Genomic DNA, 25,068 nt, shown 5'->3' with positions numbered 1-25,068 from the left:
CTGGGAAGGCATTGTTTCATTACTCGTGTCGGCAAGCCTGGGATAATTTAACAGTAGTTTTCACGTGCATTCCGCTTCTCCAAAAAATTTCGACAGATTGCGCGTGATTTACGCAACGCAGATGTACAAATTGACAGATGCTGACACGTCTCGATAAAGAAGAGGCCTCTTTAATATCCGGAATTTACGCTTCGAGTTCTGAGCTTCGTTGAGGGCAGAGATTGCATGTGACAAGTGCTGACGAGGCTGAGAGAGACAGATGGTTGGAATCGGTGCTTCGACAGACTGCCCGTGATTTTCGCAAAGCTGAGTTGCGTGTGATGGGTGCTGACGAGGCTGAGACAGTTGACACTCTTCGGTATCTGGAATTGGTGGTTTGTGAGCAAGCCCAACTTTTGAGAAAGCTGGCGCTTCTTCGATCTCCGAATGGCTTCTTCGATTTTTGAGCTCACCTCTTCAATCTCTGAAATCCCATCACATGTTGATTTTTATAGAGGTCCGCAGGACGTTCAAAGCACACTTGAATTTCAACCTGTAAAAACTCCATTCTTGCACTTCTACGATCTTGACCTGTTCGACCACTTCTTTCTTTAACACCTCTGAAAATGTCTGGCCCTTCCGACCGTCGTTTTGACTTGAACCTTGGTGAAGAAGCAGCCCATCCTTCTCCAGACAACATATGGTGCCCGTCCCTCATATCCCCTACTGGTCCTCTTACCGTTGGGGATTCAGTGATGAAAAATGACATGACCGCTGCGGTGGTGGCCCGGAACCTTGTCACCCCCAGAGATAACAGACTGCTCGCTAGAAGGTCTGATGAATTGGCAGTTAAGGAGTCTCTGGCTCTTAGCGTGCAGTGTGCGGGTTCTGTGTCCAACATGGCCCAACGCCTATTTGCTCGAACCCGTCACGTTGAATTGTTGGTGGCTGAAATACAGAGTCTCAAAGAGGAGATTAGAGGACTCAAGCATGAAAATAAACAATTTCACAAGCTTGCACACAATTATGCCACAAACATGAAGAGGAAAATTGACCAGCTGCATGAATCTGATGGTCAGATTTTACTTGATCATCGAAGGTTTGTAGGTTTGTTTCAACAGCATCTGCCTTCGTCTTCTGGGGTGGCACCGCGTAGTGAAGCTCCAACTGATCAACCTCCGATACCTCCTCCTTCCATGGCCCCACCGACTGCTGAGACTCCGCCGACTACTGCGACCTCTCCCAAGCAGCCTTTGTGAAGGCTCCCTCTTGTATTATGCTATGTTTCTTTATTTCCCAGTTTGCTGTTCATTTCCACGAAGTTTAATGTTAAAATCCTTTGCATATTTGTTAATGTTTCAAAATAGAAAATCATAACAAAAAATAATTAAACAAGTAATAAAATTGACAATCAAGCAGAATAAATGGGTTGCCTCCCTTAAAGCGCTTGCTTTAACGTCTTCCAGCCGGACGATGAACACCTTGATCAACCATCATGGGAACCCACGGCATAGTGGGTTGTCTCCTCCACATCTTGTTCTACAAAGCTCTCGTACATTGCATCCTTGAACGGAAATGATAGTGATGTTTGTTGATGGGTGCGTTGTGTTGCCTAAGGTTCACGTTCCTGTGCCCACCGTCGGGGATCTGCTTGGGTATCTGCACCAAAGAAGGGAACCACTTATCAACTTTAATGGAAATTGGATTTGGATTAGGTGGCTTACCTATGTGTTGTGATGAAGTGGCAGCAATGTGAACATTCTTCCCCATGGTGCGTTCGGCCAATTTGAGCATTTTGAGAGCAGTGGCCGTATGGTCCTTGTGCGCCACTCCAATTCCCTCGTCTTGCATGGTTCTTGATGCATCCTTTGTGCCTAGTGCTGAATGGTCCGGTCCTATATTTTCTATTTTATCAATGGCATAACAAGAATGAACAACATTAGGAGTCTCAATGGATTCAGAAATTTTAAAACTAATCATGTCACCACCAAATGCCATAGTTACTAATCCTTTGGCCACATCAATCTTCGTTTGAGCCGTTTTCATGAATGGCCTTCCAAGGAGAATGGGCAATGAAGGGGCATGGTCTGATTCATCCATTTCGAGAACATAGAAATCCGCTGGGAAGATTAAATGATCAACCTGCACTAAAACGTCTTCCAAAACTCCCTTTGGATAAGCGTTAGATCTATCGGCCAATTGTATGATTACACAATCATTTTTCAATGCTCCTAAGTTCATAGATGCATAAATGGAATATGGCATAACATTTATAGAAGCACCTAAATCAAGCATGGCAGATTTGAAACGGGTATTACCAATGACACACGGAATTGTAAAACTTCCCGGATCTTTGCATTTGGGGGGTAGTTTATGTTGCAAGATGGCGGAGACATTCTCACTTACATGTACCACCTCTTTCTCCCGGACACGTTTCTTTGTTGTACAAAACTTCTTTAAACACTTGGCATACTTCGGGATTTGCTTTATGGCATCAAGGAGGGGAATATTGACTTACACCTTTCTAAAAGTCTCTAGAACATCTTTTTCCTCCTCTTCGTTCTTTGATTGCAAAAATCTGCTAGGAAAGGGGACATTCAAAGGAAAAACATTAGTAGGAATTGAATTTAACACATTCTTACCCTTATTGGACAGATTTGAAGGTTTAGGGGCCATGGACACTTGCAGCATAGGCGTGTCCACCTTTGCCGTGGGTGGGCATGCTTCCTCCTCCTCAAATTGAAGTTTTTCATCCTCTTTGTGACCTGTTTTTGATGAAGAACCTGCCCCAATCTCTTTTCCACTTCTCAAGAGTATGGCCTTTGCACTTTCAAAGCCTACATTCGGGTTTGGAATGGTAGAACTAGGAAGCCTTCCTTGGTCTCTAATCTGCCCAACAATGTCGGCAATCTGCCCCATTTGTTTCTCTAGTTGGTCCATTCTTTTGTTTTGATTTTCCTGCCCATTAGTCAAAGTGGTTAGTAACTTAACAAGTGTATCATTATCCAAAGCATTACCTGAATTATTTGGGGCAGATTGTGGTTGGACTTGAGGGGGTGCGTATGGGTTGTTGTAGAAGCCCGGGGGTTGTTGCCTAAAGCCTCCTTGTGGTTGGGCTTGTTGTGGCTCTCTCCATTTGAAGTTTGGATGGTCTCTCCACCCCGGATTATACGTGTTGGAGTATGGATCATGTCTTGGCTGATTTTGGCTTTGAAACCCAATGGCATTAGCACTCTCCCATCCACCATTCTCGATGAGTTGAGGACACTTTGCGGAAGCATGTCCTTGGATAGAACATACGCCACACACCATGGGTCCTTGAATCTTCATTCCCTCGGCCATCTGTGAAATAATAGAAGTAAGATTAGCTAACTGAGATTGAATATTGGATGTGGAACTTACCTCATGCACTTGTTGCCGTGGGGGTCCTCTTTGGCCTACACCTTCGTATTGTTGAGCGTTCAATGCTCTATTAGCAATCAAGATTTTTGCAGCCATGGGCGTTTTGTCTACCAATGCTCCACCCGCCGAGGCATCGAGCATTTGACGTTCTAGTGGTAGGAGCCATTCGTAGAAGTATTGCAAAAGCAATTCCTCCTTCATCTGATGCTGTGGACAAGAAGCAACAAGTGATTTAAATCGTTCATAATATGTAGGAAAAGACTCACATTCATCTTGTTGAATTCCACTTATTTTTTTACGAAGAAGAATGATGTGAGAAGTTGGGAAAAACTTCTCCAAAAACGCCCTCTTCATACTCTCCCAAGATGTAACTATACCGGGAGCCAACTCGTATAACCAATCCTTGGCTTTGTCCATTAAAGAGAATGGAAAAGCCTTCATCTTTAAAATACTTCCGTCAACGATAACCGGAGTCATACTTGAGCACACCACTTCAAATTCTTTCAAATGTTTGTTCGGATCCTCCATGGACAGCCCATGGAACTTTGGAATGTGGTGGAGCAAACTTGACTTTAACTCGAACTCTTCGGTTTTACCTTGAGCAGCCATGGGATATTGGATACACAATGGTGCGGCATTATCCAAACCCGAGGCGGCAAGCTCCTTGAGCGTACGGTTGTCCATGGCTATACCTTGCTCTTCTCCACCCACTTGTGCCGTGGCCTTCTCTTCAACCTCAACTTCTTGCTCTTCTAATTCAGGCTCGGGACTAGGAGGATTAGACTCTTGCAATTTCTTTTTCCTTCTCAAAGTCCTCTCAAAATCACCGTCAAAGTCGGAGATATGCTCACGAACAGGTTGTGAGCTACGGGTCATAAACTAGTACCTAAAAACAAAGAAAACAAAACAAATCAGCAACTTAAACAGAAACTTAAACAAAATACAATAATTCGAAAGAAAACAATCCAAGAGATTAGCAAAGTTGCTAATCCCCGGCAACGGCGCCAAAATTTGATGCGTAAAATAACTAAACACACAAATTAAACCCTCTTTTTATCAATTGTAGTAAAGTATGTAAGTAGGGATCGTTCTAGGCCGGGGATTATGAGGGATTGCTAAATCACTTGGAAACTGACTTGAAAACGTGAAAACAAAGTTTAAAACACTAACTAGACTCAAAGAATGCAAAACTATACTTTAAAACACTAAAACAAACCAAAAGACTCAAAACAGCCCCTAAACACTCAAAACTACCTTAAAAACAAAATCTGGGCAATTTTGGGACTCTCACACAAACTTGGACAAATTTTGGTTTTCTAATGAACTAAAACACTTAAAAACATAATCTAAGACAAGTTCTAATTAATATGACTCAAAGAAATAAGATGGGGTTGATTTTCGACGAAAATAATTAAATTAAGACAAGAACAAAGTAAACAAATTCTTAGACAAATTTGGGTGAATCAAAACACTCTAACACACAACCAAAACAGAAATTAAACACTTTGAAACAATAAAGTAAAAGGGGGATTTTGGTTTTAATGAATTTGAAAACAAAACAAACTTTGTAAAACAAAACAGATTGTAAGTGAATTTGAATGAAACTTATGGATGGAAGATTAGCTAGGAAGTTCTTCTCCACATATGTCACACTTGCATACAAAACGATTTCCAGTTGCTTTTCGATAAGCTATGAATACTCAACGCCCCAAATTAACCGTGAATTGCACTAATTAACCCTCAGTTTTTCCACAAGTTATTAGGTTGGATGATTGCATACGACAACCCAAAACATTCCCTACAAGTTCCCTACATGAATTGCATAATAGAGATACAAGCAAGAATCATTAAGTTCTATGAAAAACATAAGCATTGACGAGGCACTCGTTACTATGATTTGCATGAAACTTATGCCAAGAGTTTACTTAACGTGATTGTGACTAGCAACCTTCACTACTTGTGAATATAAGTTTATAACGATTAGGTGAAACTCCCTTATATTCTAGCGTCAAATTCATGCATGAAAATTAAGCGTGCACTCTTAACCAACATACACAAATTAGTTTTTATATGAACGGATAAGTAAATTGAATTCACAACTTATGAATCACAACTGGATGTAATCAAATCATATTGCAAGTATGAACATAGTTTCGAATCACCCCCTAACTAAGAGGGGTTTAGTTCCTCATACTCACAAAGCAAAGATACATAAAATTACACATTAAAATCAAAAGGAAAGAAAACACCTAAAATGCTCCAACTTGGTAGCAAGTGCATCCAAGATTCCTCATTTCCCTTGCTTGCGGCAGATTGGGTTATGGACAGATTTTGGGTAGTTTTATGATGTAGAATGGATGGGGAATGGTATGGAAGGGTTTAGGGTGAGTGTGGAGGAGTGTTTGATGGTTGGAGGGTGGTGGAGAACTAGGCAAAGAGGGTGGAAGAAGGTGGAGTGGCTGTTATGTTTTCTAGGCACTAGAATGGTGTTTTTGGGGTGTTTTGCTTCCTAGGGTGTGTATGGACGAATTTTTGTGATAAAATGATGAATATGGGGGATTGTCCTTTGGCCAAGGGGTGTAAACATGTATTTATAGGCCCCAAAAACCTTAGAAAATCAGGTTAGGTTAAGGATGAAATGCATGGCAATTTGTGTGTGTGGTGTGCAATGGTCCAATGGTGAAAATGAAGTGATGATGCAAAGTGTGAAGGGTAAAATGGAGTGGTCTTGTAGCTAGGGAGCATGAATGATTGTGTACATTGCATAGAGATGGAAAGGGAAGTGAAAATGTGTCAATAAATGGGTCAAAGGTGCAGCAACATGTGGTACACAAGGCATGAGATTCCAAATGTGAATGATGGAGCATCAATTGGTGCATGTTATGGTTGTGAAAGTTGTATAAAATTTTGTGGGTGAAGGGAACAAGAGGTATCAAGCAATTAAGTGTAATAATTAAATGAATTGAAGCATGAAATCAGAAATTATGTAGGGGACAAGAGTGATCAAGCATGGCATGGGAATCCAAAGGGAATTCTATGTTGTTTTGCATGGCAATGAAGGCAAGTTGGGGTGACAAAACTTTGGGCTGAGTTCTTCATCTTTTGGACCATAATTCTTCACATTCTTGGCCTCTTTAGTTCTCAAATTCGTCCATCCACTTTGGCCCAAATATGTGACATGCATTCCAAGCTCCATTTTGCTCCAAAATGCTCTAAAATGCATCTTCTTGCCTACTTTGTCCATAAAATCTGAAAACACACGAAAATGACTTTAAACATTAAAATAACTAAGGAAACACGACATAAATGCACAAGAACAAGCCAACTAAGTCGCATAAATATGCTCATATCACTCTATAATGATGTTTGGAGCGTGCAGCCCTCTGAACCGTCACATCATCGTGGTCCGGTTGCTGAACACCACCATGCTGCCTCGATCTACGAACCATTCAGCATCGTGCAGACGCCAAACCTTCTTTCACTATAAATTTCACCGTCACACGCAATCGTGCTTCCCCCGAAACACGAAACCCTCGGTCTTCTCAACTGGATTTTCTGAATGTTCATAATGATTAGCGAATTTCTCGGTCGATTATACCTTTCAATTCGAATTTCGAACGATTGCCCTTCCCTTCATCGTCCTATAAATACCGAAATCCTCTCATTTGTACTTTTACGCGTTCAAATTTTCTGAATTTCCTGCCATTGCTCTAGCGCATTCCTTTTCCCCGAGTCTTCATCCTCAAGTCTCCAACCCAGAAAATCCCCTTTCACATCGTACTTTTTAACCTTCCCACAATGGCCTCCTTCATCTCTAAGCTTTCCAGGGAATGTGATCAGTGTCAAAAAATTCTTGATCGAAGCTCGATCAAAACCATACGGTTTGAGAGTGACATGAGTACTTCTCACCAAATCTTGGGCCCTCTTTTTAAAGCGGCAGTACCCTCAGCCATTACTGGACTTCTCCAGGAGCATTGCCTATCATCCTTGCTCCAAGGGTTTGAATGGTCGAGATGGGATGCGGCAAAGCTTCAAGGCTCCTGGCCTTTGACCACTACAACCTGGGCAGCCTGGGTTGTACGAATGGAAAAGCTCTTCGGTGAGCAATGGAAGGACCTCGGTATCTACGACGTCATCCTCCTCTCATCTATGGATGTCGTTCTCGACAAGGAGCTTCTCCTAGCCACCCTATGCTTCTGGTGTTCGGCCACCAACACCATAGTCCTCCCTCTTGGTCGTTGGCCCCACCATTCTTGACATCACCGCCATTTTGGGGACTTCAGCAACTGGAATCCCCATCGATGCTGCCCTCTCCCGGTACCCGTCGAACCTTAACCTGAAGGCACTTTTCGACAGACGGGCCTTTGAGACGTTGAGCAGTGAGGGTCAAATCCCCTCGAAATAAGACGTTCAAAAACTTCACAAGAACTTTTTCAACTACAACACCCTCTATCTCCATTTTGCCACCGAGGAGAAGAGGTTCTGCGAGAAGGGGAACATGAGGCTTTCCTCTTCTATTGGTACAACAAGTACATTTGTTGTACCAAATCGAACAAATGCTTGGTCGAGAACATGCCGGTGGCCGATGCCCTAGCTAGTGGTCATGCCCTGTCACTTAGCTCCAACATTCTTGCCCATCTCTTCCTCTGCCTGGCTGAGACGACCCTTCACAAGATCGACCCATACCAGAATGGTCCCCTCTGGGTCTTTCAACTCTGGCTGCAAGTTTACTTTGCCTTCCTTCGGTCGGCAATCGTCGATTTCTTACCAACGGAAGCGCTTGGGCCTCAGCTGGCCTCTCGACCAACACCCCCTCACCAAGCCGAAGAGGTATTTAGATACTTTTTCACCCTTGATGACCTTTCCAACGACGAGTTCTTCATATGCCGTCGTCGAGAATATCCTTCCTCAATCAAGCTACCTACATCAATGTGGGGCGCAGATGAAGATGCCGACCTTCGTCAGTCCTGGGGGTCATTCGTGCTCACTCGCGACCTTTCTCTCAGCTTTGATGGGAAACGAGCGGGCTGGGAAGTATACCATCCCAACTTCCTGGCTCGACAGTTTGGCTACCTCCAAGGCTGCCCGGTCCCCCTTCTCTCTTCGCGAACCGTCCTGAGCCGTAGACGCGAGACTGGTTCCTCGGAGAAGGAATGCAATATTGCCAAGATGGAGTTTCAAGAGCAATGCCAAAGTTTCCACCTCCGACCGGCCATCCCAAAAACACTTTGTACCGATACCTTCGGCGAGTGGTGGGAAAAGTATACCTAGGAGTTCTTTGGTGTTCCGGTCGAAATCGTTTTGGACAAGCTTTTCAGTGATCGACCTAAGAAAGCTTCTGTCTCCCAAGCCCAGGGTAACTGTTTATTTTCCCTTTTTTTTTTAATTTTGAACTATTGATCGGTTTTGTTGATTTGCTTTTACGTTCTCAGGTAGTCGACCGTTGAAAAAGGTAGAGGCGGCCGCTGTAACCGTGGCCAAGAAAAAATCGGTCGTCTCTAAAATGACAGAGGTTGCCGCACAGGCTTTACCGAGTAAACGGCCTCGTCGAGAAGCTGAGCCAACCGTCGAACCCCCTCGGCCCCTCAAACGGGTCAAGAAGCTGGCGAGGAAAGGAAAACGGGAGATTCACGTCATCTCTAGTCAAACCACGGGGGCGACGACTCCTAGCGTATCCCCTTCTCCCCCCGTCGCCCAAGTCTTGGTCGAGGGTCGGCCAATTCCGACCGAGGAAGCAGTCCAATCACGGCCTGTTTCTAAGGTTGGGAAGCCAGTTGCTGTTCCCTTGGTCGAGGCTGCACCTGTCTTAGAAAAGGCAGTCCCCTCGACCGAGAAAACTTCCGCACAAACCTCGGTCCTCGTTCCCACCGAGTCGTTCTCGTTCCCACCTCAACCTCCTCCCGTGTCCGAGGCGGCTGTCCAGGTCGGCCTTACCACGGCCGACCATGGTAAACCATCGGCCGGAGAGCCAGCGGCGGCGGCGGACGCACCCGTTCACCGGCAAGACCACCGTTCGTGCCCAAAGCTGCTGTCCAAGTCGGCCCGTTTACGGCTGACCGCGGTAAACAACCTGTCGGGGAGCCAGAAGCGTCGGCGGAGACGTCCGTTCATCTGCAAGACCAGGATCTCAATATTCCTCCGCATGAGGTTACTTCGGCCTTTGTAAGTACCTCATTCACCTTTTCTTGGTTAGTTCTCTGCCGTAAAAACTCTAAACCAGGAAACTACTAAATGTCAGGTGCCTGCACACTCTTTTCATCGAAAATTCTATGCGCCGAAAGGTGTTATCTATATTTCTTGGCCGCCTCAATGGCCATCGAATGTAGATAACCTCCATCGGCCGCGTGAACTGAGGAGCAGCCTAAGACACTGGGCTCGGCCATTAAGCTTTTTAGGTTCGAGCAACGATCCTGAAGACATGGCCGAAGTCTCCTCTCGCCAGGTTAAAAGAAACGAAACCCTCTTGTTACCTTTTTAGGATTTCTTTAAGCTCAAACTTTATTTTGTGTGCAGGCCTCATGGAAAGTCGAATTCAAAGCCCTCATGTCCAGCACAACTGGAGGGGCTGGTCCTTCGGCCGCCACAACTGAAGCTGCTGATTCAACTGCTCTAACTCGGTTGCAAGAAGTCTTGTCGCTTTCGGCGTTGCAAGTACTCGAGCGCAACGGTCTTGATTTGCTCGGTGCATGTCTAAACGACCTCGGAGCCGATGGTCACCTGAGCGGCGAGGCTATCGTTCAGGTATCGTCTACCTTGGAGCGGGTTCAAGAGGCCTTTAGTATCTTCCAGAACGCTATGAAGGCCGAACAAGACCTGCAAGCTGCGAGGGCCATCCAAGATACTCTCCGTCCAAAGATCGATGCTTTAAAGGCAAAAGGAGAGGCCTTGGCTGAGCTCGACCGTCAAATGGCCGAATTGGCGAGACGCAGATTGGCCATTACCTCTGAGCTTGCTAAGGACTTTGAGTCGGGCGGCAAAGACTGCTTAACCGAGTATGCAGCGAACACAAAACAGGTCGAGCAATTGAAGCTAGAGAAGAAGAACCGGCAGATCAAGGTCATCATGGGCGAGGTGCGGTGGTTAGAGCTGAAAGCCCTGCTCAGCACTCTTCTACCTTCTTCGCCTTGACGTTATTTTGTCTTTTATGTAAACCGATCGACCAGCTCACTTTGTATTCTATCAAATTTAATGAAATGAATGTTTTACTCCCGCATTTCCCAAGTGACCGGATAGTATTTCTTCAAAAACTTCCCGTTAATTGGTAATTTGTGAACTAAACCGGTCCGGTCTCTAAGATGATATGCCCCCTTGCCGTATACTTTATGCACAACAAACGGCCATTTCCAATTTGGCGACCACTTGCCGAACCTATGATCCTTTAGTCTTACGGGCAACACCATTTGCCAAACTAATTCACCCTCGCTAAATGTTTTCTGCCGTACTTTTTTATTATAGGCTCGTTCGGCAATCCATTTTTGTGCCACCAACAGGTTGTAAGCGTCAAGTCGCGCTTCTTCCAAATCTTCCAACTCCTGTCTCATGGACTGATTATATTCGGCGCTAACCAAACTACTTTGCTCAATCAACCGCAATGAATTTATGCTTAACTCAACTGGTAACATTACGTCGTGTCCGTAAGTTAGTGCATACAGGGTTGTCCCAGTCGCTGATCGGGGTGACGTTCGATATGCCCATAATGCCTCATTCAACTTCAAATGCCACATACCGGGCCTTTCCTTTATTACCTTCTCGAGAATGCCGATCAACACTTTATTACTTACCTCGGCCTGTCTATTTGCTTGTGGGTAATATGGTGTAGATTGTTCAAGCTGAATTTTCAAACCTGCTGTATACTCTCTAAACCTTTCGACTGTAAAGATCGTGCCATTGTCGGTTATAATTGTTTCCGGTACGCCGAATCTGGTCACAATGTGTTCCTCCACAAAGTCGCAAACTTCTTTAGATGTTAGCTCGGCATATGATTTCGCTTAGACCCATTTAGTAAAGTAATCAGTCGCCACTATTATCCATGCGTGCTTGGCAGCCCCAGAAGATGGTGTGATTTTATCGATCACGTCCATGGCCCATCCTCTAAACGGCCATGGTTTAATGATCGAATTCAACGATTCGGCCGGGACCCTTTGTATAGGCCCGTGGATTTGGCACTGTACGCATCCTCGTGCAAACTCGATATAATCCTTTAGTATTCTTGGCAAAAAATAGTCGTGTCGTCGAAGTAGCCATCACATTTTCCGTCCGAATTGATGAGCTCCGCAAATCCCTTCATGTATTTCTGTGATCGCCTGAGCACCCTCTTGGAGGCCGAGGCATAGTAGTAGCAGTCCATCCTTTCCTTTCTGGTATAACTCATTTTGATACATGACATAGTTCGTGGCGTGAACTCGTGTCTTGCGACTATGTTTGCCATTGGGATTGTCAAGGTACTGCATAATGGGCTTTCTCCAATCATCTGGTATTGCCTCGACAGCACAAACCTCTATAGAGTCTTGTCGATCTAGCAACGAGGGTAAATACATGACTCTAGTGCGTATCACGTCGTCGCGTCGAAGGATTTGCTAGTTAACTAAGGTCGGGTACAGCTGTCGTAACACCGATATTTCTCGGCCTAGCTTGCCCCCCAAGAGTTGTGCACCGGAGGCGATTTGAGCTAACTCGTCCGCATCGGTATTATGGATCCGGGAAATATGCTCGAAAGTAATACCGTCGAAGGATTCGGCCAAATAGCTGGCAACCATGTGGTAGGGTGCCAGGGTACAACTCATGCAGCGGAAAGACCCATTAAGTTGGTTAATCACAAGTTCAGAGTCACCGATGACGAGGGCACGGGTGGCCCGCAAGTCATGAAGGAGGCCAAGGCCGATGATAAGGGCTTCATATTCAGCCTGATTATTGGTGCAGTCAAAATCCAACTTAAGCGAAAAATACCAACGATCGTGATTAGGAGAATGAATGACAACCCCAACGCCGGCCGAGGATGAAGTACTGGAACCGTCAAAATACATCGTCCAATAGTTGTTGCGTGTTTCAACCATGCCGATTTCGACATCAGTGTCCCCAAAACCGTAGGGGGAAGGGTGTTGAGCAAGGAAGTCGGCCAATGCTTGGCCTTTGACAGCTTTCTGGGGCACGTATTGCAAGCTAAACTCGGACAACGCTATCGTCCACTTCCCAATTCTCCCTTTTACGATTGGCCGGGTAAGCATGTACCGGATAACGTCGGTCTGGGCAATAACTTGTGTGACCGATGGAAGCATGTAATGTCGGAGCTTGGAGGCGGCGAAGAACACGGCAAGACAGAGTTTCTCAACGGTAGAATAATTGGTTTCCGGTTGATTAAGATTTCGATTAAGGTAAAAAATAGCCTGCTCTCGCCCGGCATCGTTATCTTGGGCGAGGAGGCAGCCGATGGACTCTTCAGCCGTCGAGATATATAGTTTGAGAGGTTTACCGCGCCGTGGTGGAACAAGGACATGTGGTGTCGTGAGGGAGACTTTGATTTGTGTAAATGCTGCCTGATGCTCGTCAGTCCACGCAAACGTATCTGAGTCCTTAAGTTTCAAAAGCGTCGAGAACGCTTTCATTTTTCCTGCCGAGTTAGCTATAAATCGGCGGAGAAAATTTATCTTACCGAGTAAGGACTGCAGTTGTTTCTTCATCGTCGAGGGTGGAGCATTGATGATTGCACGTGCTTTATTCTGGTCCACTTCAATTCCACGGTGATGCACGAGGAAACCGAGAAAATTATCGGCCGACACACCGAATGCACATTTGGCAGGGTTCATCTTGAGATTGTGTTGACGCATACGAAGGAAAGCCTGTCGGAGATCATCCAAATGAGTCCGCTGTTGTTTGGACTTAATTACAACATCGTCAATATAGACTTCGACGATGGTTCCAATTAAATCATGAAATATAGTGTTCATTGCTCGTTGGTATGTGGCGCCGGCGTTTTTGAGGCCGAATGGCATGACAACCCATTCGTAAGTGCCGAGTGCCCCCGGGCAGCGAAAAGCTGTTTTGTGCACATCAGCCTCGGCAATGAAAATTTGGTTGTACCCGGCGTGTCCATCCATAAAGGACAAGATTGCATGATTCGCCACGGCATCGATTAACAGATCCGAAATCGGCATTGTATACTTATCTTTAGGAGTTGCCAGATTCAAATTTCTGAAATCGATGCAAATGCGCAATGCACCATTTTTCTTTAAAACAGGAACAATATTGGCCAACCATTCCACATATCGAGCTGTCCGAATGAACCCGGCTTTCAAAAGCTGAACTAGTTCGTCCTTGATACCGAGTTGAACTTCGGTCGAGAAGCGTCGAGGTGGTTGATGGAAAGGTTTACATCCAGGTTTAATACGCAACTCATGCTCGACGAAAGTACGATCCAAACCAGGCATTTCATGATAGCTCCAAGCAAAACAATCTTTAAACTCCTCCAACAGGGCACGAAGTTCGTTCTTCAGAGGTTGGGGAAGTACTAATAAATAAAGGCCGTGGGTCATCGGCCATCCCAACATTAACTTCTTCCAAGGGATCTTTGACTTGGGGCCGATTATCCTCGAGCTCGGCTGGGGCGGCTTGAATTTTGTCAAGAGATAAGACAGGACCATTATCTCCTTCGGCAAGGAACTCGACGAGGTTAACGCCTGAATTTGGTTGTTTCGATATAGTATACCAATAGGCTAGCAGTCGTTCCATAGTAGATGAAACCGCGGCCCTACGTTTTTTCCGATCGGTGTCAAACATCGGCTTCGGGGATGAAATTAGCTAAACCGAGTCTCGTCGAATCCTGATGGACAGTTTCGGCGCCAACCTCGATAGATTTTTGAACAGAAATTCGAGTAGGCCGTCCCTCGTCATTGAAACCCTGTAGGGTGATATAGCCGACGTGGTCATCATAATACCGTGCTTGGATCATGTTAGTTTCGAAGGGCTGACTATCGGCTGGGTGAACGATGACCGATTTGCCATCCCAGAAAACTAGCATTTGATATAAGGATGAAGGAATACAGCTAGTTTGATGAATCCAGTCTTGACCGAGCAGAGCATTATACTCGGTCTTGGAGTCTACGATAAAAAAGGCGGTCATGTGATTTCGGCCGGCAATATTTACCGCTAAAGGAAGCACCCCTTTGGTTTGTGATTTGTCTTCGATGAAACTGCTCATTGTGATCCCGGAAGGAATGAGTTCGTCATTTGAGCAACGTAACGCCTTCATGATGTTTACAGGCATGATATTGACCGTCGCTCCGCAGTCGACAAAAACTTTGGAGACTGGATACCATTCGATATGGGCCGTGACATACAATGGCTTTAAATGATGGAGGTTGGCCGATGATGAGCGAGGAAACAATTCGGCCAAAGCTGCTTTGATATTGTCATCTTTTGTTGCAGAGTTGTCATCGGTAATAGTTACAAAGTCAATGTGACCGGCTTCCTTGGTAATTACGTCACCATCAAGGAAACTCGGTTGAGCTGTGCTTGACTGAAAATTGACGGGCAACACATGAACCATACTGATTTCCACATTATCTAGAACTGACTGGCCCATTAGGTTAGGATCCTCTTCGCTCGCTGCATCTCTTGTCTGGTTGGCGACTGCGGCCTCCGCTGCCGTCAGAGTTGGACAAAGAGACTCTTCTGTTCCTTTTTCAATGGTTTGATCCTGCGACGTTTCTTTGGCAGCCTGTTGGTTCTGCGTAATTACCTCAAGTGAGGTTGAGATTGAAAGTGTGCTTCGGGCCAAGACCCGAACTTGCTCCTGGTAATGCATCCGAGCGTCTCTGGTGTCGAGATATGCATCCAATCGTACAACACGTGCTATTTCATCGGCCGTAAGGCCGAAGAGAGACACAGCCGAAAATACTTCAAAATGATATCGTAAATACTAAAGGTCCTCTATTGAGAAAGGAAGGTCAGCGGCATCGATATCAGTATATGGGTCGACTTCAAATCCAAGAACACGAGCTTCTCGTATGTGCTGGAACCTTGCTTTCAATCCTGGGTCTGAGGTCTTCTGAATGATTTGCTCGGCATCAGGGCAAGTTTGGATCAGATCAATTGTGTCTTGACATGCTTTCGGCAAACCATACAGATTGTTGGCCGAATGTTTCTTATGAAATTCTCGCATATATTCCAAGGCCTCCCCGAGGAATGGTGGATGCAAATTCCGTCGAATTTTGATCAAAGGCTCTTGAATGGCCGGCGAGGCTAATTTGCTTTCAACTTCTTGCCTGAAATGCTCGAGGCGTGCCTTCATCTCCCCAGGCCGAAGAAGCAGTTTGATCCGTTTATCAGCCTCTTCGAATGTGGTTTCGATATCTCGATTGACCAACCATTTCCCTTGAACCAACTCTGTCATAATAGCTGGAGGTGGTCGTTCATCGTCAGTGACAATTATGTCCTTCGGTCGCCATTTAGGGACTGAAGTTTCTTGGGCTGCCCGTCGGCGGGACATGCAATCTATCCTTTGGTGCCGGCGTTTCTGAGATTTGGACAGTACGGTATAGACGCCTTTCGAATAGTGATATGTATACCAACGTTGATCTCTAGGTTCGGGAGGTTTGAAAGTTTTTTGGCTCCGAGATGATTCCGAGCTGCTAGAGTTACGTATATAGTAGTCATCGTCATAAAATGGAGCATCAAAATCAAGGCGCCGCCTGACAGAGGGTGTTTCTTCCATCCTCACTTTAGGACCGAGCCTATCAAAAACCCCTTGATGATGGCCTACGTTGGCTACCTTTTGCTGGGTTGCGACCGTAGGTCGTTCCGTTATAAGCGAAGAGGGCTTCTCCTCTGGCTCACTGTTGACCTTTGCTCTACATTTACTGCATAAAACCGTCGTCCCACTATCTTCATCGGTGCTGTAATCCATCATAGGTTTGACAATAGCGGGTTCCGTTAAAGCTGTAGGTGGTTCGTTTGAACAAAAATCGACCATGAAACGTGGTCGAGAATTCTGATTCCGAAAGCGTTGCGTTACAACAACTTCGGCCTACCCTTTCCCTTTATCCTTAGGTAGGCACGCATCGACCATATTTACTGTTGCCGTGGGGAACGGGTCAATATCAACGCTCATCTTCTTCTCTGGAAATTTCAGTTTGCCACTATCAATCCAGCTTTGGACGTTGTCTCGAAACACGACGCAATTGTTTGTCGTATGTTTGCTTGAATTGTGGTATTTGCAATATATCTTTCCTTTAAGCTCCTTGGCCTTGGGAATGTTGTGCCCAGGCCGAAGTTTGATGATCCTCGCTGATAACAGTTGGTCAAAAATTGCATCGGCTTTTGTAATATCAAAAGTATAAACTTTTGACGGTTTCAGTGTTCATTCAGTGGCCGAGCGGATTTTGACTTCCTCAGAATCAACTTAAGTCAGTGCCTTGCAAACATAAGGCTTATCTATCACTATCTCAGCTGCATCCACACTAACACATTCATCCTCGGTTGATGCATATTTGACAGTAGGATTTTTGTAAATCGTCCCCCGAGATAGAGCTTTCGAAATCTTTTCCTCGCGGAGCAAATAATCATACTGCTCGACATGTTGGGCTAATTCATACATATCCCGAAAGTTTGCCCCCAAGAATTTCTTTTTGTATTCGACGTCAAGACTATTCAGAGCAAGCCTGACGAATTCGACTTCGGGGAGAGGTATTCGGCACCAATTCCTGGCTGATTTAAATCTGGTAAGATAATCCATTGGTGACTCGTCGGACGCCTGAGCCATCCTTGCTAGTGAGGATACTGACATTTCCATTCCCGGTCGATAAAACTGCTTATGAAATTTCTCGACCAACTCCTCCCAACTCTGGACGGAATTTGGTGGGAGGTTAATATACCAGGCGAACGCTGAACCAGTCAGCGAAAGATTGAAAAGTCGCAGCTTGTGAAAGTCACTATTGACGTCCCCGCATTGCGCGGTGAAACGAGCTACATGTTCTAACGATGATAAGGATGATTCTCCGGTAAAAAGGCTAAAATCCAGGATTTTAAAACCTCTAGGGTATTCGAACTGTTCCACATAAGCTGGATATGGGTGTATAAACTTAGGGAACTTCGGCCCTTTCTTCATGGCCGAATCGATCATCCGTTGGACCTCGGTCATATCGACGGGTGTTACTTCCACTCTCTGGTCGGATCTGTCTGACCTACTATTCGACCCTCCTCCCCTTTCCAAGTGAATTGGCCTGAGCCGAGTAGGAATTGGCTCGGCCGGTGCACTTGATAATAGATTATTCCTCGGCGGCAAATGCTAGGCAAGATCGAAAGTTCTACCATCGCTGACCTTACTAACCAGTATTTCGAGTAATCTGGTTTGTGCTTCACTGGAATTGCGTATCACGTCATGAAGCTTATCGATTCCTCGACTCAATGTCTATTCAACCGTCCGAGATTGTTCGTCAAGCCGTTTTTGAAGAAACGACCTTGTGGGTGGATCGGATCCTTCGCCACCATCTTCATCACAATCTTCTATTACTCCTTCATTGAGAACGCAAGTGTTCCTGTCGGGAATTTCAAGACTGCGAACCTGACCGCAGAGATTAACTTCCCTTTCTCGGCGAGTTGCGCTCGTGGACTCAGGTGTCACGGCGCTGATGGGATTCTGCGATTGTGGCACATTGTGTCCTATGTTCTGAGTTGGTAAATCGGCTGTCGACTTTCCCATAGCTGTTTTCTTTTTTACCGATCGTATTTCAATTGGCATGAACTTCGTAGTTTAGCACTAGGTCCCATTGGGCGTGCCAAAATGTTGACCCTAGAAATTACCAAGCCTACGTGGCGCGCAGACCGAGTAATCTATAAGCTAACTACGTCCTTCGGTGAATGCGGGCGTGCCAACTCGTCGGCCGAGCTCGGCCAAGGAGTAAATTTGTTGATGTTGCGTGGGGTGCGCGGCTGACTCCTGCGTCTTGCGATTGCGACCGAGGAATGAACGCGTCTCGGCCTCTTAGGTTCTCAAACCTGAAGACAAGGTTACTATTCTTACGAAGTTCACGAGTCGTCGTCATCGGATTCAGTCACAGTGATGTTATTCGTCAGAGTAAACTCACGCCGAATCGACACCAAAGTGTAAGGGCACAAATACTCAAAGCAAATATAAGTTTTAATGGTGAACGTGGTTCGGTCGTCCAAATGCCAAACTCTAAATCCCACTTGGGAGTATCCAATTATAAAATAACTCGGCGTGCAATGCACCGAGCTCGATATACTGTAACACCTCACTTCGCCGATGAGGCTAATGAGATGACCTCAATCAATAAGGATTCGGAAATCCTTATCGACCGAGACTTGGATAGATAACCAACCGTCCTCGCCGCAGTGCTGTTGATGCCAACGGAAGATACTGCGAGACTGACTGATTCTACGATGACAGAGCTATCTATGCCGACTTAAGATATCACCGGTTGCTTCCACAGTGCTGTTGATGCCAACGGAAAATGTGTCAGCGAGAAAAGAAAAGAAAAAATCTCAAAGTTGTTGAGAAAGCTTGCGCAGGGCAGTTTTGTGTTGAATTGTAGGGGTTGAATGATGCACAACCTCTTCTATTTATAGCAACGGATCCCCCAAGGTCGAGTTAAAACCCTATTCGGACTAGGACTTCTTCTCCTGATCAAACATTGACTCGACCAATCCTACTTTCATTATAACTGTGAACCTCGTCCCTTATTGAACCGGATTCGCTTTCGGGTTATTAATCCTACCGAGACTCCCTATTGCACTAGGACTCGGCCTGTTCTACGTCATGACCTAGCCGACCTAGGTTTGGAGGCCCACGTACTGAACGATCCATAGCACCCTTGTCGCAAGGCCTTCCGGGCCGAGAATGATTCTATACTCGGCCCAAACTACTATTTTGGGCCTAAACACCGACATATTATTTAATTAGTGACAAATATTAGAAAAATCATGTCGATTATATCCGACATAAATTTTTTACGGATACTTACTGGCTAGATCTAGCTCCGGTTAGGGTTGGTTGCCACTTTTCTCTTTCTTTTATTCTCTTTTCTTTTCCCCTTCTCTGCTGCTTTTTTCCCCTCCTCCTCATCTTGATTTGCCCTCTTATCCTTACCTTGTTAACATCCCTTTTCCTCCTTCATCTAAGGTTCGATCTTTAGCCATACTTTTCGAGATGGTGCTTCCAGTTTTGATGTTTCGACCGACTCGGGTGTTCTAACACCACCACTTTCTCTATGTTGTCTGCCGTGTGTGGCAGTGTTGGTCATGGTGTTCGATGGGCTTCTTTCCATCGATAGCCAACTGATTTCTTTCAGTTTCTGGTTATCTTTTCTCAATGGCTATGCTCGGGGAGCAGATCGGTGTTGGATGATGGGATCGGTGTGGTGATGTTTGGTGGTGAGCATGGATTTATGCAGGTCGAGATGCACTGTTGTGGCGGAGACGGTAGTAGCGGACGTCTCGGTTTTTTTGTTTTTCTGTTTTTCGGCCTCAACTGTTTGGTTGGGCACTTGTTTGTTTGGTGTTTGGCACTTCTTTTTGCTCATTTATGTTTTCTTATTTCTGGGCCGTTCGTTTGTAATTATGTTTCTTTGTAGTTAATAAAGTTTTCTTGTTCCAAAAATAAAAAAACAAAAAAAAGAAACTTAATACATCGAGATAGGACAGTAAAACAAGTGAAGATATGATCGCAATGATATTCATGCATGTGAATCGTGATCGTGCAGAGTTTCTGCAGGATGAATTTATCATCATGATCACCCTGTCTATGAGAAGTTCAGATATGGATACAACTACTACCCACCGGCAAACTTAAACCCAGTGGGGTTTGGTGCGTGCACAATTTTGTAGCCTTTGACCGACCCACCTCCGTATTATTATGAGGAGTTCAAATTCAACTTGTCAAGAAAAAGAAAAAGAACGTAAAAAAAAAAGGTAGGAAAAGAACGTAAAAAAATGGATAATATTATAAAATGACGGCTTTAATCTAGCCGTTCAACTTTCATTTCATATTTTAGTATAAACTAGAGTAGTAATATCGCTCATAGTTAAAATAACTTGAAACTATCCAAAAGCGATACATCCTATACATCATATTAAAATCCCAAATTATGAACAAATTCATGGACAAGGATTGTCAGCTCTTCATTTCCGGTGCCCTATATAGATATAATAAGACAAAAATAAATAGTAATATAAAATGTTGACGTGCCTTAACCGTGATCACACAAACAGGAGGGTACGGGAAGGACACCGAAAGTGGAGGGCAGACAATCCTTGTCCCAAATTCATGACTCCACCTGTATAAAAATGCCATGAAATGTTTCGGACACCCTAACGGGTCTTCTAATTTAGGCCCAGTCAATATAATTTTTTTTTAGAAAAATAAAAAACAGGACATTTTCTTAATCTTGGGTAAAGATAGGATTTTTTTGAATATGTACATAGCATGCACAACAATCAGACAAAAATAAATTTTTTTTCTACACTGATCAAATTGCCCTCGTATATAAATGAGTTATTTTCTCCCATTTTCTAATAATTCTCTCTCTACTCTCTCTTTTTCTCTCTAAAATTGATATTTATTGGATGTTGTTAGATTAGTGAAATATAATGGAAACTCCAGTTGGAAGATTTGATTTATTTGGAGATTGTTTGTGTTTGTTGGTTGGTCCTTTTGGGAAATGAACACATTTCCAGTAGCAAATTGGGGATTTCTTCCTCAAATCATCATCTTCTTCCCCAAATTTGAAAACACAGTTGGAAGATTTGATTTATTTGGAGATTGTTTGTGTTTGCTTATTGACCATTTTTGGGAAATGAACACATTTATGTGCTTGCAGTTGTAGATCAGAGATTTCTTCATCAAATCATCATCTTTGTCCCCAAATTAAAAATCCCATTCAAAACCCATCTGGGTCAAAATCAATCTACAGTACAAAAATATTTTAGATGTCAAAGAAAATCCATTATGAAAAACTAAAAACACCATTTTTTTTGCCCTTAATGATAAACACAGAATTAAATTGAATTTTGAATCAATATATTCATATGCAAAATATTTATGTTGTTAGAGCTTTTCCTAGGAGTATGACATGGATTACTTCAATATCGTGGCGTTTGGTACTCGAACATTGACTCGAGACATTTTCCATGGAAAGGGATCCTCTTCGGATCCTTTTCTTCTAATCCACTAAATCAATGGATCCGTGATATTAAAATTTGATCAAACTATAGAAGTTATTATAACTTTTAAAATGAATCTTTACTTGTAACCGTTGTATAAAATTTTAATTGTATAGATCCGTTAATTTGGTAAATTAAAAAGAAATGAATCCGAAGAGGATCCTTTCCGTTTTCTGTGCCCCTTCTTATCCTGAAAAATCAGAGGCACCCTCCTTGAACTGATAACCATCTTTAATGAGCAACTTGATGACTACACAATTAGTTACCTATGAAATGATTTCTATAGTCACCTATAAAACAAAAGAGATATAAAACAAGGGTTGTGCATATACAAATATCCATACCTAAAAGTTGTAAAGATACATAAAACAATTATGTACTTCGCTTTTCATCCTCATGGAGGGTAAAAATAGTACAAAAAGAAATGAGAAATTGTGACCTTGCTAATCCACAAAGTCCTGTCTTTCACTTCAGTTTTTTTAAGAATTTTAACGAAAAGTTTTCAGAATTGTTTATTTTAACGAAAATTTATATTTTTACACTAAAAAATTAATCATGATATCATTCATTTTACCTTTTATTTTATCATTATCGTTAAAACTTAAATTTTTCAAAACTATTTTCATTAATTTTTCTCATTTTTACGAGTCTCTGACAAAGTGACTAGTCTGCCTCACTTCCATACTTCCTAACGGGTCTTCTATATAAAAAAGGCTTCTGTGACATGGTTTTTACATTTCACTGCAAATCTCTTGCTTCAGTTGAGCAAAATATTTACTAGCTAGCCATATGGAGCAGAAGGAAGGAGATGCTGTGGCAATGCTGGAGCTGTACTATTGGTTGGTGAAGTGGAGAGTACAACTCCTGGGGAGGCAATGGAACTTCATGGACGTGGGGACTCTGGTTGTCGTTTTGGGTTTGCATTTCCTTGCCCTTTTAGCACCATTTCATTTCAATGGGAGTGCAGTTTGGTTGGCCATGGCACTGTACGTGATCACAGGTCTCGGTGTAACCCTGTCTTACCATAGAAATCTCTCCCACAAAAGTTTTAAGCTTCCCAAATGGCTTGAGTACTCTTTTGCCTACTGTGGGGTTCTGTCCCTTCAGGTTTGTGAAACAAAAATCGTTCTTAAGATATTTTAATTGCGGAGATTTTACAAGGAAATATTAAACATGTTGATTGCTCTCACACAACATTAAGCATTTGCATGAAAAGAGAACGTTACATGGATTTGACGTATCTTGTTTTAGTAGAAAAGTTTGTGAGAATGATCTGCTTTTGGTTTGCAGGGAAGTCCACTTGAATGGGTGAGCACACACAGGAACCATCACCAGTTTACCGACACATGGAATGATGCTCACAGCCCAATTAAGGGCTTTTGGTTTAGCCATATTGGTTGGCTCTTTGATTACGGTTCGCGGTTTGGAAGTGTATGTTTTCTTACCATTTCATTATATTTCTCAAAAAAAGAATAATTTTATGATATATATATTACCGTAACATCTTGCAACATAAAAGTTCTTTTGAATATTTTTCAAAAGAAAAATAATTTTATGATATATGTATGTCGTTACCATACATCTTGCACCATAAAGGTTCTTTTGAATATATTCAGATTGAAGGACGACTAAACAACGTTGGAGATCTGAAAAAGCAGCCGTACTATATATTTCTCCATTACACATACCCCTTTCACTCACTTGCTCTTGGAGTTCTACTATATACCGTGGGAGGCCTACCCTTTCTAGTTTGGGGCTTGGTAAATTTGCTCTTAATTACTGTTTACTGTTTAATTAAGCCCTAGCCTAATTTCTCAAACGTTCTTCACTTTTTTGTTGGATAATAATTAGTTGGTTTATCATTCTTTACAGGGTGTGAGGACGATACTTTATCTCCACGTTACATTTGCCATAAACTCGATTTGCCACAAATGGGGAAAGCAAGTGTGGGATACTGGTGATTTGTCTAAAAACAATTGGTAAAATTCAACTTTATTTAGTTGATGGAACAAAGTTTCTAATTTCCATGGATAAGAGTAAATGTAATGAATTACTTCAATTGTTTTAGGTTGTTTGGATTGCTAGCACATGGAGAAGGTTGGCATAATAACCACCATGCTTTTGAGTACTCAGCTCGACAAGGCTTTGAATGGTGGCAAGTTGATCTTACTTGGTACGTAATAAGATTTCTTCAAGCTGTTGGTTTGGCAACTGACGTTAAACTCCCAACCGAGATTCAGAAGAAACGAAAGGCTTTAAGCAACAAAATCAGCAAGGAAAAGCTTGGAACAGTTAAAACCAATGGAAAGTCCAAAGAATACTGAAAGTAGTAACTAACGGAGACCCAAATTTAAGCTATGAACATTGTTATTGATTTGCTTTGTAATGTCTATTATGTATTTTTCTATGCTATGCAATGAAGTGATTCAGCAACTTTGAAGAAACGTTGCCATGTTGTATGAAGAACGAGTGTTAGGCTATGAGTAATTTTTAGGCAAACTTGAAAATGTCACGTGTTGTTATTGCTGCATTCTAATTAAAATGGTGTGTTTAATTTTTTTATACTCTAATAGCAGGAGATATCAACCTTGTTGTCTATTTATATTATCACACATGAATATTAACACTACAGGACACTATTCTAAGTATATACATGCAAATATTTCTCATTGGACATTAGACTATCTCCAACCTAAGAAGCTAAAATCTCAAATCTAGCCGTGTCTAACTATTCACCTATATGTATGAGGTTATTCACCTATTTGTGACTAAATTTTAAGATTTTAGATCCTTAAGTTGGAGATAACCTTAGAATAGCTATATTTACTAAATATCCTATGATTTTTATTTGATCTATGGGTTGTGGGATTGGACTTCCACAGCCTAAATGAAATGATAAGTTTACCTTGCAAAAGGAATAAAGATCATAACCCTGGAACACTGACGTGACGCAGTGTCAGCCAAAGACCTTACGATGTCCAAGTAATTAGTGAACAAAAAACTTAGGAATAAAGATGAGTTTCGTAACAACTCATCTACAGCTTTGGATGCATTTCATCTTCCAAAACAAACTTCTATATGCTTCAAATACAGCTCAAGCAAACACCCAGCAAACTCACCTACCAAATAAAAGTAGGAATGAGTTTTCTTTTTTTGATGGACTAGATACTAACAACAGTCAAACTCGGCAAAAACAAAAAAAAAAGTCGTACCCAGTGCAGAATCAAACATCTAACACAATAACTTAGTATTAGATAATTACTATTTCAATTGTTAATTGTTAGAAGCCTTGGACATTAATTCAATAACTCAACCGTGCTTGCTACTTACTTTTTAGGCATTACATAACACATTTCAGAACACAAAATTAAATCACAAAGTGTTTGTGCCTCAAAGATTGAATTTGGGCCGAGAGGAAATAAACCAAAACGGAAGGCCGTGATTCTCGGCTCAATGGTGATTCTTCAGGCCAATGGCATTCTTAGCCTAGGTTTGTAGTGCCAGCGGTTCGAT

The 25,068-nt window shown here is 43.2% G+C and overlaps 1 protein-coding gene across 1 annotated transcript; it reads left to right on the top strand.

Moving 5' to 3' along the window:
• Nucleotides 1-22,268: 22,268 nt before the first annotated feature.
• LOC126582899 (palmitoyl-monogalactosyldiacylglycerol delta-7 desaturase, chloroplastic-like) lies at nt 22,269-24,112 on the top strand. Its single transcript, XM_050247127.1, has 5 exons — nt 22,269-22,662; nt 22,846-22,986; nt 23,172-23,315; nt 23,428-23,534; nt 23,624-24,112. The coding sequence occupies exons 1-5, from the start codon at nt 22,345-22,347 to the stop codon at nt 23,877-23,879; spliced, it is 966 nt and encodes a 321-aa protein (XP_050103084.1). The 5' UTR covers nt 22,269-22,344; the 3' UTR covers nt 23,880-24,112.
• Nucleotides 24,113-25,068: the final 956 nt, after the last annotated feature.

The sequence above is a fragment of the Malus sylvestris genome, chromosome 9, assembly GCF_916048215.2.
Source record: "Malus sylvestris chromosome 9, drMalSylv7.2, whole genome shotgun sequence".
NCBI classification, from domain to species: domain Eukaryota; kingdom Viridiplantae; phylum Streptophyta; class Magnoliopsida; order Rosales; family Rosaceae; genus Malus; species Malus sylvestris.
Note: the sequence above shows the minus strand (reverse complement) of the source record. Positions and strands in the feature narration are given on the sequence as shown.

What these genes read in the sequence shown, in the direction of transcription:
- LOC126582899 (XM_050247127.1), top strand. Translation starts at nt 22,345, where the DNA reads ATGGAGCAGAAGGAAGGAGATGCTGTGGCAATGCTGGAGCTGTACTAT. An exon ending in ACGGTTCGCGGTTTGGAAGT is followed by an intron (nt 22,987 to 23,171) that starts GTATGTTTTCTT and finishes GAATATATTCAG; the next exon opens with ATTGAAGGACGACTAAACAA. An exon ending in CCTTTCTAGTTTGGGGCTTG is followed by an intron (nt 23,316 to 23,427) that starts GTAAATTTGCTC and finishes CATTCTTTACAG; the next exon opens with GGTGTGAGGACGATACTTTA.